The 12,889-nt window shown below is 33.9% G+C and overlaps 1 protein-coding gene across 3 annotated transcripts in view; it reads right to left on the bottom strand.

Moving 5' to 3' along the window:
* Window positions 1-12,889, bottom strand: part of FSTL5 (follistatin like 5) — a gene marked incomplete at both ends in the record, with an annotated part of 244,126 nt that overhangs the window by 118,504 nt on the left and 112,733 nt on the right. For all 3 annotated transcript variants that reach the window (XM_084204181.1, XM_084204182.1, XM_084204183.1), the window contains one exon: window positions 6,714-6,910. In XM_084204181.1, the coding sequence (XP_084060307.1) occupies window positions 6,714-6,910 (197 nt within the window). The remainder of the gene's footprint in view (window positions 1-6,713; window positions 6,911-12,889) is intronic.

Below are 12,889 nucleotides of genomic sequence, written 5' to 3'. Positions count from 1 at the left end.
CCCAATTTTCCAATGGGATCTGTGGATCAGATCAACTCTGTGATCAGAAGAAAAATTAACCTTCACAGAACTTCAGGACTGTTGGTTGGCTTTTCCTTTTGAAGGGGAGGGAGACAAATATTCTATCATGAGATACCACTCAGAACCAGGTACAACTCAGGATGTGGGGGGGGTTTGGATTTTGAAAAATCACTTGTTTCTGTGGCAACTTGAAGCGTAGATCAACTGTGATATGAAGGTACAAGCTATATGAGACTCCAGAAAAGCCATTATGACTGCCTGAAAAATTAAAGTTGCACACTTCCTTCCAGAAGTCTTTTGCAAGAAATTACTTTACTTAAAAGTGTAGGATAAATAGAATAAAATTCCATGTGTATAATACACCAACATGCAATCACACTTGTGTTTCACAGATGATCCAACAACGCACCTTAAATTTTAAATTCAATTAATTTATTAATTTCTGTCCATGGAGAAGAGTAAAATACAAGGAAACTGTTCCTTAAGCCAATTCTTTAAACCCAGGCTGTCTACTCCTTAGTTAAACTAAATGATGATTTGTTAGTGAGGCAGAAGAAAATAATAAAATTTTTAGCAAGTCACAACCTAGAAATAAAGTATAAAGGCTAAAGCCTGATTGGGATTTTCTGCACAATTTTATGATTGTGCCATACAGGTCAAACATGGATTATTTTATTTCCAACATTTAAGTTGAAAATTCATACCAGAGAAGGTTCACAAATACTTATGCCCACAATTTTCAGTTTGAATTTGCATAAAGACGATGAAGCATTTACTTTCAATATTGTAAATTAGTAAAAGGCAGAATATACAGCAAAACTGTTGATGGTTAATGGTAAAACCCTATAAATACTGAAAACTTAGAAACTTACCTACATTTTCAAACTCAATAGGTCTTTTCCAAAAAATGAAATTTATCCATTGGAATTTAATACTCTATGAAACATGGAGGAAGGATTTGCATTTTCTGGCAAAGATTAAATGTCTAAAAGATATAGCACACAATTATCTATTTTCTATGAAACACCATAGTGCCACCTCAGTTCAGAGCCTCTCAGAAATTTAGTAAATACAACTCCAAATTTTAGAAGATTGGGAAAGTTAATCTGGTTAAAAATTACAAACTGCATATCAGAACAGATTGAGCATTCATTTTATTCTGATTTCTTACAGTCAAAATGAAAAATATGTGGATCTTATGAAACTAGACCACAAATAACTTGACACATCCTTCATTAGCCCACCTTCCCTGAAGTGTTATTGGTCACCAGTTTTTTGCTTGCCTGTGATTAATGGTCTTTATGTACCTCCCCAAGGAAAATGCTACATAAATACAACTACTAAGAAAACCTTTCTTGAAATCAAATACAGTCCCTCCGTTAACCTGAGTTCATCTTCCCTAAAAAGAAGGTGCTCATCACACCAGTGTCACTCAGTGCTCGATAAAACACCAAGTACATCAAACACCAGGCATTGTGAGAACTGTGCTCCAAATGATATCTGACTGCATAAGGGGGGGTTCAGTTACTTGTTTCACCGTCTTCCACAGCAGTATAACTTTTAAAAAATAAAATAATTGATTAATAATGAAATTAAATTGATAATAAAGGTTGGTAAATTGTTCCTTGCTTTAGCTTCTGTTAATCTAGTTAAATCAATATTCTTATAATTTACCACCAAGTTCTGTAGGGCAGCAACACAATCCTCTATTTATAGTAGTGTGATACCTTTGATATATGTAAAGATATAGGACTTGTGCATCACAGAATGAGACAGAGATCCCCAAGCAGATACCAGAACTGCTAAACCCATAGCTAAATTTCATTTAAAGGTATTACCTCAAGACTATCCCAAACTGATCAAGTTACATGGCTCAGATATGAGATGCCTTTCTGCAAACAACTCCAATGAGAGGCACATTTCCCTGCCTTTCCAATTCTGCATTTAGCAGAGGGAAGACCTAATCTGACTCAGATGTAAATGCATCCTTAGGTGTCTGCAAATATAATGCTACAGATGCCTAGCTCGCAGTATAAGACCAGAATAGGTATTAGGGCCACACAGATAGGCTGGATAAAATTCTGCATCTCAGAACTAAACCTGGAACCCTCATCACTCTGAGACTGTCGCTCTGGACTTCACCAAGACAAAACAATGAGCGCAAACAAAATCCTACACCGTTGTGCCCACTTCCAGTTAGCACCAGTCCTTGAATCTTTTCAAGAAATGAAGCTTGCTCCTTCACAGCCTGCAAGAATATAATGGGAAATGCTGCTACTTGATAAAATCAAAGCCACTAAGAAAGATGAAGATGTTGGAGTTTGTATGACGTTCCCAGTGTTCGCAAGCTTTATCTCAATACTACTCTCTAAAAAAAGTCCTGCATTTCCCCAGTTTGAAAGTTTCATGTAGGGTTCTTATATTTATTTTGAACCTAGAATTGAATATAGCACACATTTATTTTTTTTCCTAGATCAGTGACAGTAAAAATAGATAATGCAAGCTAAATAATATGCCCCTAATTAATGGCAGAAAATAAATAGAACTATAACTCAACATACAAAATTTTCTTCTGCCTATGTAGTGAAAACCAAAATTGATTAAAAACACAAAGAGGAGATAGACTCATTATCCCTTCTCTGACTTCCAAGCCCTCCAAATAACTCTTAATAACACCACTGATTAGATGCAAAATCAGAAATCATGAAGGTAGAAATTTAAAAGCTGAGGTCCAACCAAGTATTTTGATCAGTTTAAGAATCAAAGTCTAACAGAGAGGTGCAATTTACATAAGTACCTCTGCAAACAAGTCCCATGAAGTATTGGCTGGCATAAAGGGCAAAAGTATTACCATTAATACAGAAATAAAACCAAAATAACTTTGTTTTTGCAGAAGTAAGGATGAGTTTTTTAGAAATGTAATGTATTTTCATTTGTCCTGTTTTAAGCTGGTAAGTAAAAAAAATATATTCAGGTATTTGAAATTACAGATACCAGTTTAAGAATAAGGATGCTAACTTCTTTTTTTGAATCTAAAATCTGATAATTGAAAGGAAGGTAAGGGAGGGGAAAGTTTTTATTATTATTATTATTATTATTATTATTATTATTATTATTATTATTATTATTATTATTACATATTCAAATTGCTTTCAGGCCATGTCACTTCCCTTTTCTGAAACATTTTGCTTTCTTAGTTCACTAGTGTAGGAAATAAATTAAAAAAACCCTCTAAGTTTAATCAAGTATAGATTGTTTCACTTCACACACTTCTTCCTTCAAAAAGAACCTTGAATTTCGTTGTTAAGCAATGAAACATTTTTAGAGCCCATGCATCTTTCACTGATGGCAACTAGGAAAGGCTTACTGCTTATAAAATGGCAGTTCCACCATAGAAGAATAACTGCATTCATAACTGGAAAAATACATTTTATTCCCATGCCTACCCAAAACACTTCTGCTCTTTTTCCTCTTCTATACAACAAAAACAATATACAGTAATCAAGCAGTCCACAGTGATAGAAACACTGGTATTTAATTTACAAATTTTTATTAAATTTCAGTTTGATTTTGCATAAGATAAAATAGATAAACAAGTGAGTCTGTTAACAACTGAACTATCATAGCTAACCAGAAGATTCAATTATCTTCCATTATTCTGGATTCATTTAAAATGTGCTGAAGTGCTTTAAAAACAAACCAAACCCTTCAAGGAACCACCTCACCTTATTGGAAACCCTGCAGACACATTGCTCAGAGATGATGAAGATGATGAGAATCCTGCCTGTTTCACAGCTCTTAGTTTGGAAAGACAGATACTCTCTCTGGTTAGTACCTACTTCTCAAAACAGAGCTGTCTAAAAGATTGAATTCACAAGTCCTTTTAAAATCAAGCCACATCTCTCTTGCCGATACAGGATTTGCAAACTAAGACATTAAATGAGTCAGATGCAGGGATTAAAGCAGTCAAGGCAGAGAAGAATTTATACTGGAAAAATAAAAGTCCATTGAGCCTGCATGGAGCTATATAACCCCACTGTTTTCCTATTACATTTACACAGTGAATCGGAGTTAAAATTCTTTTTTAGCTGCAATTCTGTATTGGACTACAAAGCCATGAAAAATATTATACCTAGATGCTAGAATTGTTCAAACAGTAGAAAAAAAATAGTCTGTCAATTTTTAATGTATTGCTATCATTCTTGAAGTATTAAAAAAACCAAACCAAACCAAAACCACAAAAAAACCCAAACAAAAACCATACCAAACAAACAAAAAACCAACTCCAAAAACCCCAAACCTTTCTTACTATTTGAAATAGTTTTTTTTTAAAGAAGAACACTACTTTTACTTTTTGGGAGAGAAAAATACTTGCTTCTCTTGCATCTCGATGCAAATTCAATAACCTTATGACTTTTGTTCCAAAATACATCAATAAAATTGGAACGCTGCAGTCACCGTTTCCAATCTCCAACTGATTCATTTCAATTTTACATTAGGTAGGATGTCTGTGTGGACACCTATGAGATAATAAATGCAATCCAAGGGCCTGATTGCACAGCAAGATTGACGAGATGTAAAATTTAAGATGCACTATAAACTGAAATTCAATATTCACGTGAACATAAATTAACTTCAGGAGTCCTTGTTTTCCACAGCAAGTATGTTGCCTTCCATATCCCCTTAATATGATTACATTTAAAATTCAGACAGGAGCTATTATTTATGACAACTCTGCAGATTTCAAAATTTTGACGGTGACCACAACTGAGAAAAATTCTCCTAATCCTGAGAACTTTTTCAGGAGTACAGGAATGTCTCCCTGTGGATGGTTGACCCTGACTGGATAATGAAAGTTTCATGGGCCAAGATAAAGTGAGGGAGCAATCACTCACCAATTACTGTCATGGGAAAAACAGACTTAGCCTGGGGACAAATTAACTGAATTCAATACCAATTAGACAAGAGTAAGATAAATGAGAAATAAAACTAAATATTAAAAAGTCCTTTCCTCCAAGGGGCTTAACTACACTGAAAATATTATCTATATTCTCCCTCCCCAGCAGAGCAGGGGGACAGGGAATAGGGGCTGAGGCCAGTTCATCACATGTTCTCTTTTCTACTCTTTCCTCCTCAGAAGAAGAACTCCTCTCAGACTTCCCCTCCTACAGGAGACAGTCCTCCATGAACTGCTCCAACCTGAGTCCTTCCCATGGGATGCAGTTCCTCGTGAACTGCTCCAGCATCGGTCCCTTCCAAAGGGCACAGTCCTTCAGGAACTGACTGCTCCAGCACGGGTCCCTCATGGGGAGGGGAATTGAGTCTCTTGTCAAACCATACAATAACAACACAAACAACACTAACAATGAATTTACTTTACATTCATCTGTAGGTTGAATAATTTGATGTTTCTGCAATGAATTTTAGCACAACCAAAACCCACATATTTGGGGTTTAAGGATGACTTGTTTCCGTACTTGTGAAAAAGAACTACTTTGCGTCTGCCATTATAAACTCCTTTTTATAGGAAAAAAAGCATGTTGGGAAAAGTATGCATAGAAAGTTTGAAAACACAATAATGGAAGATTTTTTTATTATTTTAAAATGATGTTTAACGCACACACAAAAAGGAAAAGTATACATGTAGCAACTGACTAGAGAATAATTAAATATAGTTTGCAAATCTATATATGTGATTCTATCTATGTTATCTATTCATACAGTATATATAGATAAATTGTTATTTGTAATATAGATACAGGCATCAAAGTCCCTTAAAAGTTGAACTTCTGAAAGACTCTAAGAGCTGCAGGAAATATTGGAAAAATACAGAAAAATATTTTTAAATCAATCTTTTGAAATAGTGTATTAGGAGCTGACATGATACCTATATTTGCAATCACCGTCTGGTCCTTGGAACTGTAACTAAAATTTTCAAAGTTAGCTGTATGGAAATGATAACTCCAGCATATTTCATAACACTGCCATGCAACACTGCCATATCCATGAACAGGATAATATTCAACTCTCACATCTAAAAAAAGGCTATTTTTATTTAAATTTTAATCAGCTGCCTAGTATTAGACTCATTAATACAGTTAAGCCATGATTAGGTTTCTCAAACACAGACCTCTAGTAAATCAAGGTGCATTTGCCCTCTCAACACTTTCACAGAATCAATCCTTTTAGGTAGATTAAAGCTAGTGCTGCTATGCCTACCAGAGTAGCAATTACTGGTTTAGATCTGTTATTAGTTAAAATTTGCTATTTAGAGACCACCATGAACCCTCTTTGCAAGATTTCTTCTGTACTTCTCTAGCCCTAACCAAGATAAAGCAGTAACAGTTCTTTAGTATTACAGAAGCGATTTACCTCATTATTTTAGTTGTTTTCAACTTCTACAATATATCTATACACTTGGACTTGATGATAGCGTGCCATGGATAATAAAACAACTCATGGTCACAGCAGCCTAGAGTGTTCTAACACACTACAGTATATTTCAAAGCATTATATTCAAATTTCTAAATAATCACTACAAAATTTCTGAATAATTTAGCCATTCAAAAATTCTCAAATGAAGTTTTCCTTCTCAGAGACTCACATTTTCTAAATTATATTCCCTCTGTACATATCCTGAAAAAAACATCTGAATGGTCACAGTGCTAACAGAAACAAAAATTAAACCTTACCTGAGATAACTCATTAGTATCCACTAGTCCGTTGTTGTCTGAATCAAAATAATTGAACATTTGATCTGTAAGAAGTTTCTTTAATGCCATTTTCTCACCAACAGATTTATCTTTTGATTGTGCAATGTATCTCTGGTTTTGTAGATCCAGTAACATATTTTTCACTTCAGTGTATTCAGTAGGCTTGCATTTATCCCCTGAAAAGAAAATACACAAAAGATGACTACTTGGAACTTGATTTCCCATTAAAAGTGTAAAGGTAAACAAAACAAAACCAAAACATCAAAAAGCACATAGTGCTGCAAACAGGGTCCTTTTAAGACATGAGAAATTAATTCTGTAGTAGTTTGAACCATAACATCTCTTTGTCTGGACTTCAAATTAAAACAAAAACAAAGTTTTGCAGTTTTAGATTTTTTTTAGACAAGGTTTTCTTTTTATAGAAACTAAGAAAACTTCTATCAGTTTCCAAGCCTCTACTTTTTAAATTATCATTCTGTAAACGTGCATCTGAAGATTTATTAAAGCTTTACCTTTAGTCAAGCTTTTCATATAAATGTAGAAATGCAATGTATGCAAAAAACCCCTGCAAATATGATAGAAAATATATGCTATATATTTCATAATAATATTTGACTTCAGAAAGCAGAAATTACTCTTGAGTGCTCATAAGCTATCTCTACCTTTTCATTTATTGGACATAGGAAGCTTATTTGAACAGGAAAAGGTAGGGTTGCCAAAGGAAGAGAAAGGATATCTTTGACAAGATCTGATTCACTCCTTTCATTATCAAGTCTTCTATAAATTTGAAAATGTTACAGAAATGTCCTGCATACAATGATTACAATCAGTACTTCTTTTAAACCAAACCCCAAAATAATGTATGCCTGGTGTTCTCTTATGTCAGCTGCTGCATAGTTTAAACTGGATAGAGAAACAGTTTAAAAGAGTTTGTTTGGTGTTTTTTATTAAGATAATCTTAGGATTTTGAAAGGGCGTTTTCTGAGACAGGCAAATGTGAACCAGCCTAGCACCATTTATTTGTTGCAGACCTATATTTGCAGTTAGCCAATACTTAACTTCAAGCAGTGACTTCAAGATTAGAGCAATATACTAATTAGCAAAGAAAGGTAATTTGCAATCTTCTTTTTAGTCACTAATCTGAAGTTAGAAGGATTTATGAGAAACAACTATTTACCTCATGGAAACTGTGTAGGCAGTTTTCTTTTTGTAAGTGGATCTTTTAAGAATCATTTAATTTACATGTACAGGACTGGAATTAATGATTTTGGTATATTTAATGGCATATGCATTGTTATGGTGATACTGTGAACATATTCACAGACGTTACAAAAGGCAGAGAGGGAAAAAGTTCCTAAATGCTTCTCACTATCCTTGAAAGACTTAGATCTAGAAGAGAAGGATTTATGCATTAAATCATGGAAGAAAAAATGTTTTTTTGGAATCAAAAGCACTCTAGCCTTTTTTGCTTTGATTTTACTAAATGCCAGCAACTGTTATATAGCTATTTAAGTAATAGAAATAGACAGACCCAAGTTGTATTTAACTGACAGCCTAAGCTATGCATAGTATTTGCATATTTGTCCTCATCTGCCAGGGGCATGAAGACTGAGGCCATACAATTTGTAAGAGTTGAGTTCTGCGTGACTGCTTTTCAGGGGTCTAATGCAGAAATACTCAGTAGGGAAGCATGTTTATTCCTCAGGCATTCTGAAGCTGCAGTAAGCAAACCTTGCCATCTGAAGGGATGCAGGCTCCAGGTGGTGGGGAGGGAAAAGAGCACTTAACTTGAACATACTCTAATTCATTTGGGTGGACTCCAAGAGACTGGGCCAGAAAACAAGTACCATCTTTGTCTCCCCTAGAAAACTTTTCTGGCTGTGCTGCCTTTGAAAAGACAGTCTGGCTGCAGGTGATGACTAACACCATTTTGCCTATACTCATGGCAGGGATGCAGGGATGGCAGGGAAGACAAGACAAATGCTATTTGTTAGTGTATGGCTATCAGAGCTAGCTACCACATTTATATTTTAGCCCCTGAAATGATCAGTCTCATTCTGCAAGTTTAAAACAGCAAAGAGCTATTCTTTACAGATACAGAACATGGTAAAAGAGTCAGTTATCTGTTAAATCATGGATTTGTCACAGCAGCATTGACAACTTGCTTCATATCTGAGTTTAAAAGAGAAACTCACACTGATGATTTTTTTTCCTTCAAGCACAGAACCATGTCTCTCCTTTAATGATTGACCAAGAATTGAAAAGAGGTTTTCATCTCAACAAAGGGGATAATGATGCTAATATTCATTTGAATACTAAAGATTATTTAATTATAAATTCTGGACAATCTATGCAGAAATTGCACAAATATTTCCATGAGTGATTTTACAAGCCATGCAAATTTAGAGGAAAAACAATTAAATTTATGTATCACAGGGTGATGAAAAACATTGCAGTAATTAGTTGTGTTTCCTACTTTTAACTCTAAATAGAGTTTATGGAAAAAAGCTCTAAAGGAAGTTGATCATAGTCCAGAAAAGACATTTTTATGTACTTTAGACATTAATTTTACATCTAAAACTTTAGGAAAAATGAACTGATGTACTCTGTCACAACACCTGTTGAGAGAGAGAAGGATTCAGAAAACATCTTTTCCATGACATTTCTACTTCTCCTTGCACAGCACAAACTTCTGTAGCTAGTATAATAGTCATATAAGAGCACTTAAATATTTCAAATATTTTATAAACTATTTACACATTTTGTTAGAGGAGAGAAGTATTTGTATCAGTTTTTAATATAAAACATAAATGCTCTCTAATACAAAATAATCTGAGAGACTGCTAGTGCCACAAGTTTGGGTACTTCCTGTAGAAGTAGAACCTCATTCACAAATAAAGCAAAGTAATCTGCTAGAAGTACTATATTATATATATTTTGATCTAACATCAACCTTCTAAATATTACTATGAATTTTAGCAATGCACTTTAAGCCAGTGAGAGATGAACCAACAGTTTATGATCTTAGCTAACTACAGTTTTGGCAAACCAGGCCTCTAAAGCTCTTCTACATTAAAACCTTTTCATTTTATACATGATTGAAAGTAGTCTTTACACCAACATCTGTAATTTAAGGACAAACATGACAGATGGATGTTACTGACAGATAAAGGAATCACAAGGAAACAATGAGAGACTCCAGTAAACACAGGGCACAATTTCATTAACAAATTGCTTCTTATCTCATTGTCATGATTGCCTTTCACTGCAATATTTGAGGAAGTGTGAAGCTGATGTTTAAATTGCAGGAATGAAGCTCTACTTACAAGAGACCTCCCCCAGGCTGGAGTAGGAGCACAGAGAAAACTCAGTTGCTTTATTTATGTTCTAATTTAGTAAAGCATTAGTTGTGAAATAGTTGTCTCAATGACACAAGAATGGTAAATGGGGATTAGTATGTCAACCTTTATAGTGAGGAAAAGCAATTTATGCTTAACAAAATTGAGAAAGACAAACTACTGGGAATACACTACAGTTATATTACTTCCAAAAAGGCCTACTAAATTCTATATAATTAGCTACATACATGAAAGGGTAACCGACGTGTACATAATTTACTAACTTAATTCCATTTCCTAGTACTTTTTTCTTTCATTTTTGAGCTAAAATTCCTACAAGAATAAATAGTTATTTTCTGGAAAAAAAAAATCCTAGAAAGTAAAAATAGAAAAAGAAATCATAGAAAAAGACAAAATTTCCTTTTCTGTTCACTTCATTCAGGGAAAGGGCCAGTTCTACCACACAAGAGATTTTGTCCAAAAAACTAACCAATCAAATCCAAAACAAACAAACAAACAAAAACCCAAAGCAAAAAAAAAATCTCTACCATGATTTATTTCACAAGTTTTCTGACATTGTCTGTGCAGAACAATCACAGAAGATGTGCAGAAACCTAAAAGTGACAGAACAAACACAATGGAATCTAAGTGCAGGTCTCCAGTTCCGTATCTTGCACTTTCTGAAGTAGTGATATTCTTAGGGTTTAAACTCATTTGAGTTCATTCAAACTCAAAAATAGTAGAAAAATGGAAACATTTGCTGTTTCTTTCCATTCAGTGCCACAGTTTTGTAGCTGTATCTCTGTTACCTAGGAAACAGCTCAAAGTTAGATTTGGAGTGCTATTGTCCTTCTAGACTGTATTGAATAGTGGTATCTGCCTAAAACAGAAAAAGAAGTTCTGTTTGACAATTTGTCATGCTTAACTTGTAAGAGAAAAAATTATCCCAAAATTAACTAATTATTTATGTAAATGGGGGAAAGGAATATACACATTCTTAACATCTGCAGAAAAATATTAAAGAATCAGCTAAGTTAAAAATTCAGGGAACACTCCTTGCATTCAAAGTCAGAAATCAGATTCTTGTATTTTGTAGTTTTTAGAAAAACACTACTATACACAAAGAAGAAAAGAATGCACATATTTAAAAAACACAATAGAGCAAACCATTTGATTTCTCAGTTCTTTCACCACATTCATGGTTAATACTTTAGCCTTTCTTTGCCTGAGCCACTCCATTTAGCAGGAACAACCCCTGTGTCAGAAAGCAAATATCCACAGCATGCTTATCCCTACAAAAGACATCAGCTGCTGAGATACAATTTGATTCTGAGCTATCTGTGATTTTGCACTGTTTCATCTCTATCTATTGATAAATTTTTATCTATACCTATATAGCACAAATGGTTTCCACATTATTCTTTTAAAATAAAAATATTTTTGGATCTTTCAGACATGGCAGCTAGTTTTCAGTGAAGCATATCTCATATGAGCAGTTTTAAACAATCCAAAACAGATATATACATAAATCAGATTGTAGGAAATGGAATAGACCTGATAAGCAGCAACTTTTAAACTTCTACATTCTGAACATATTCAGAATAATCGAATTAACTAAAACAATTCACTGCAAAATCACAAATTATATTGCATGGAGCCAACAAGAAAAATTAATCCAAGATAGTATATATCTATATATCTATACATACACACGTATAGAAACTATGCACACACACACATTCATATGCACATACGCACATATCTGATATCAATTCAATTTCAAACACAACACAAGGGGAAACTTGAAGATTTTCATCCATTCAGCTATTTCTCAACATCTGTCTAAAGTTAAAGCATGAAAGTTGTAATCTTACTTGTAGCCCTAACAAATAAAGGGACATGTTAGATGACCAAAATTGCTTAGGTTTATCTGAAAGAAACTTCAAGTCAGATATCATTTCACAATATCTTATTTTTCAATATAAAACTCTTATCTTCCAAATTTGGAGGTAAAAAGTTTTGACCCTTCTTTGGTCTCCTCACTGAAGCTCTGGACCTAGAAGAGAAACAATCTCACCTACACAATAGAACTAAATTTGGACCTATGGCCCAGAGTTTGAGGCAGGTGGAGAGGAAAGCTTTACACTCAAAGCAAATAAACAGGGATTAACATCAAATCTTTTCCCTGTTGAAGCTATGTTTTAAATAAGAGGTGAGAATTTGAGAATTTTCTACCATTTAAAAAAAAACAACATGAGATTTCAGGCCTGCAAATTTTGGACCAACAGCTGTTCAGCTTTACACATTCAGATTTAGGAAAAAAAAAAGAAAGAAAAAAAAAAAAGACATTTTGAATCTGTGTTTGGCTTCTGGGTTTTTGAGGTATTTTTGGGGGCAGAGGAGCTGGCTAATTTAAACACAGCAGATGTGGTGCTTTATGTCTTATTGTGTAGCATCCATACAAACTTTCTAATGACATACACATTTATCTAAATCTAAATTCAGCATTATTGCCAAAGTCAAGATACTTAGGTGTTAAGGACTTCAATTACTCAATTCTGTTGGGCAAATAGGTTTAAATAGCTACAATATCTTTTTAAGAATGTTCAACAGTGTTCTCTATTGTTACAGGATAAACATATAAAAATAGCTCCCACATAAACAAACCATGCAATTATCCAGAGACCGGCACACAATGCAAAAATTTAAAGTTATATCTGCTATTGTCCTTGAAAAACACTTCTAATTAATTACCATAGCTGCTATATAAAACAGAAATTATTCAAGTTTTTCAAAGCCTTAGTTGTACTTTGTAAA

This window comes from Fringilla coelebs (genome assembly GCF_963513975.1).
Source record: "Fringilla coelebs genome assembly, chromosome: 4".
NCBI lineage: Eukaryota > Metazoa > Chordata > Aves > Passeriformes > Fringillidae > Fringilla > Fringilla coelebs.
This window is presented reverse-complemented; position numbering and strand designations above follow the sequence as displayed.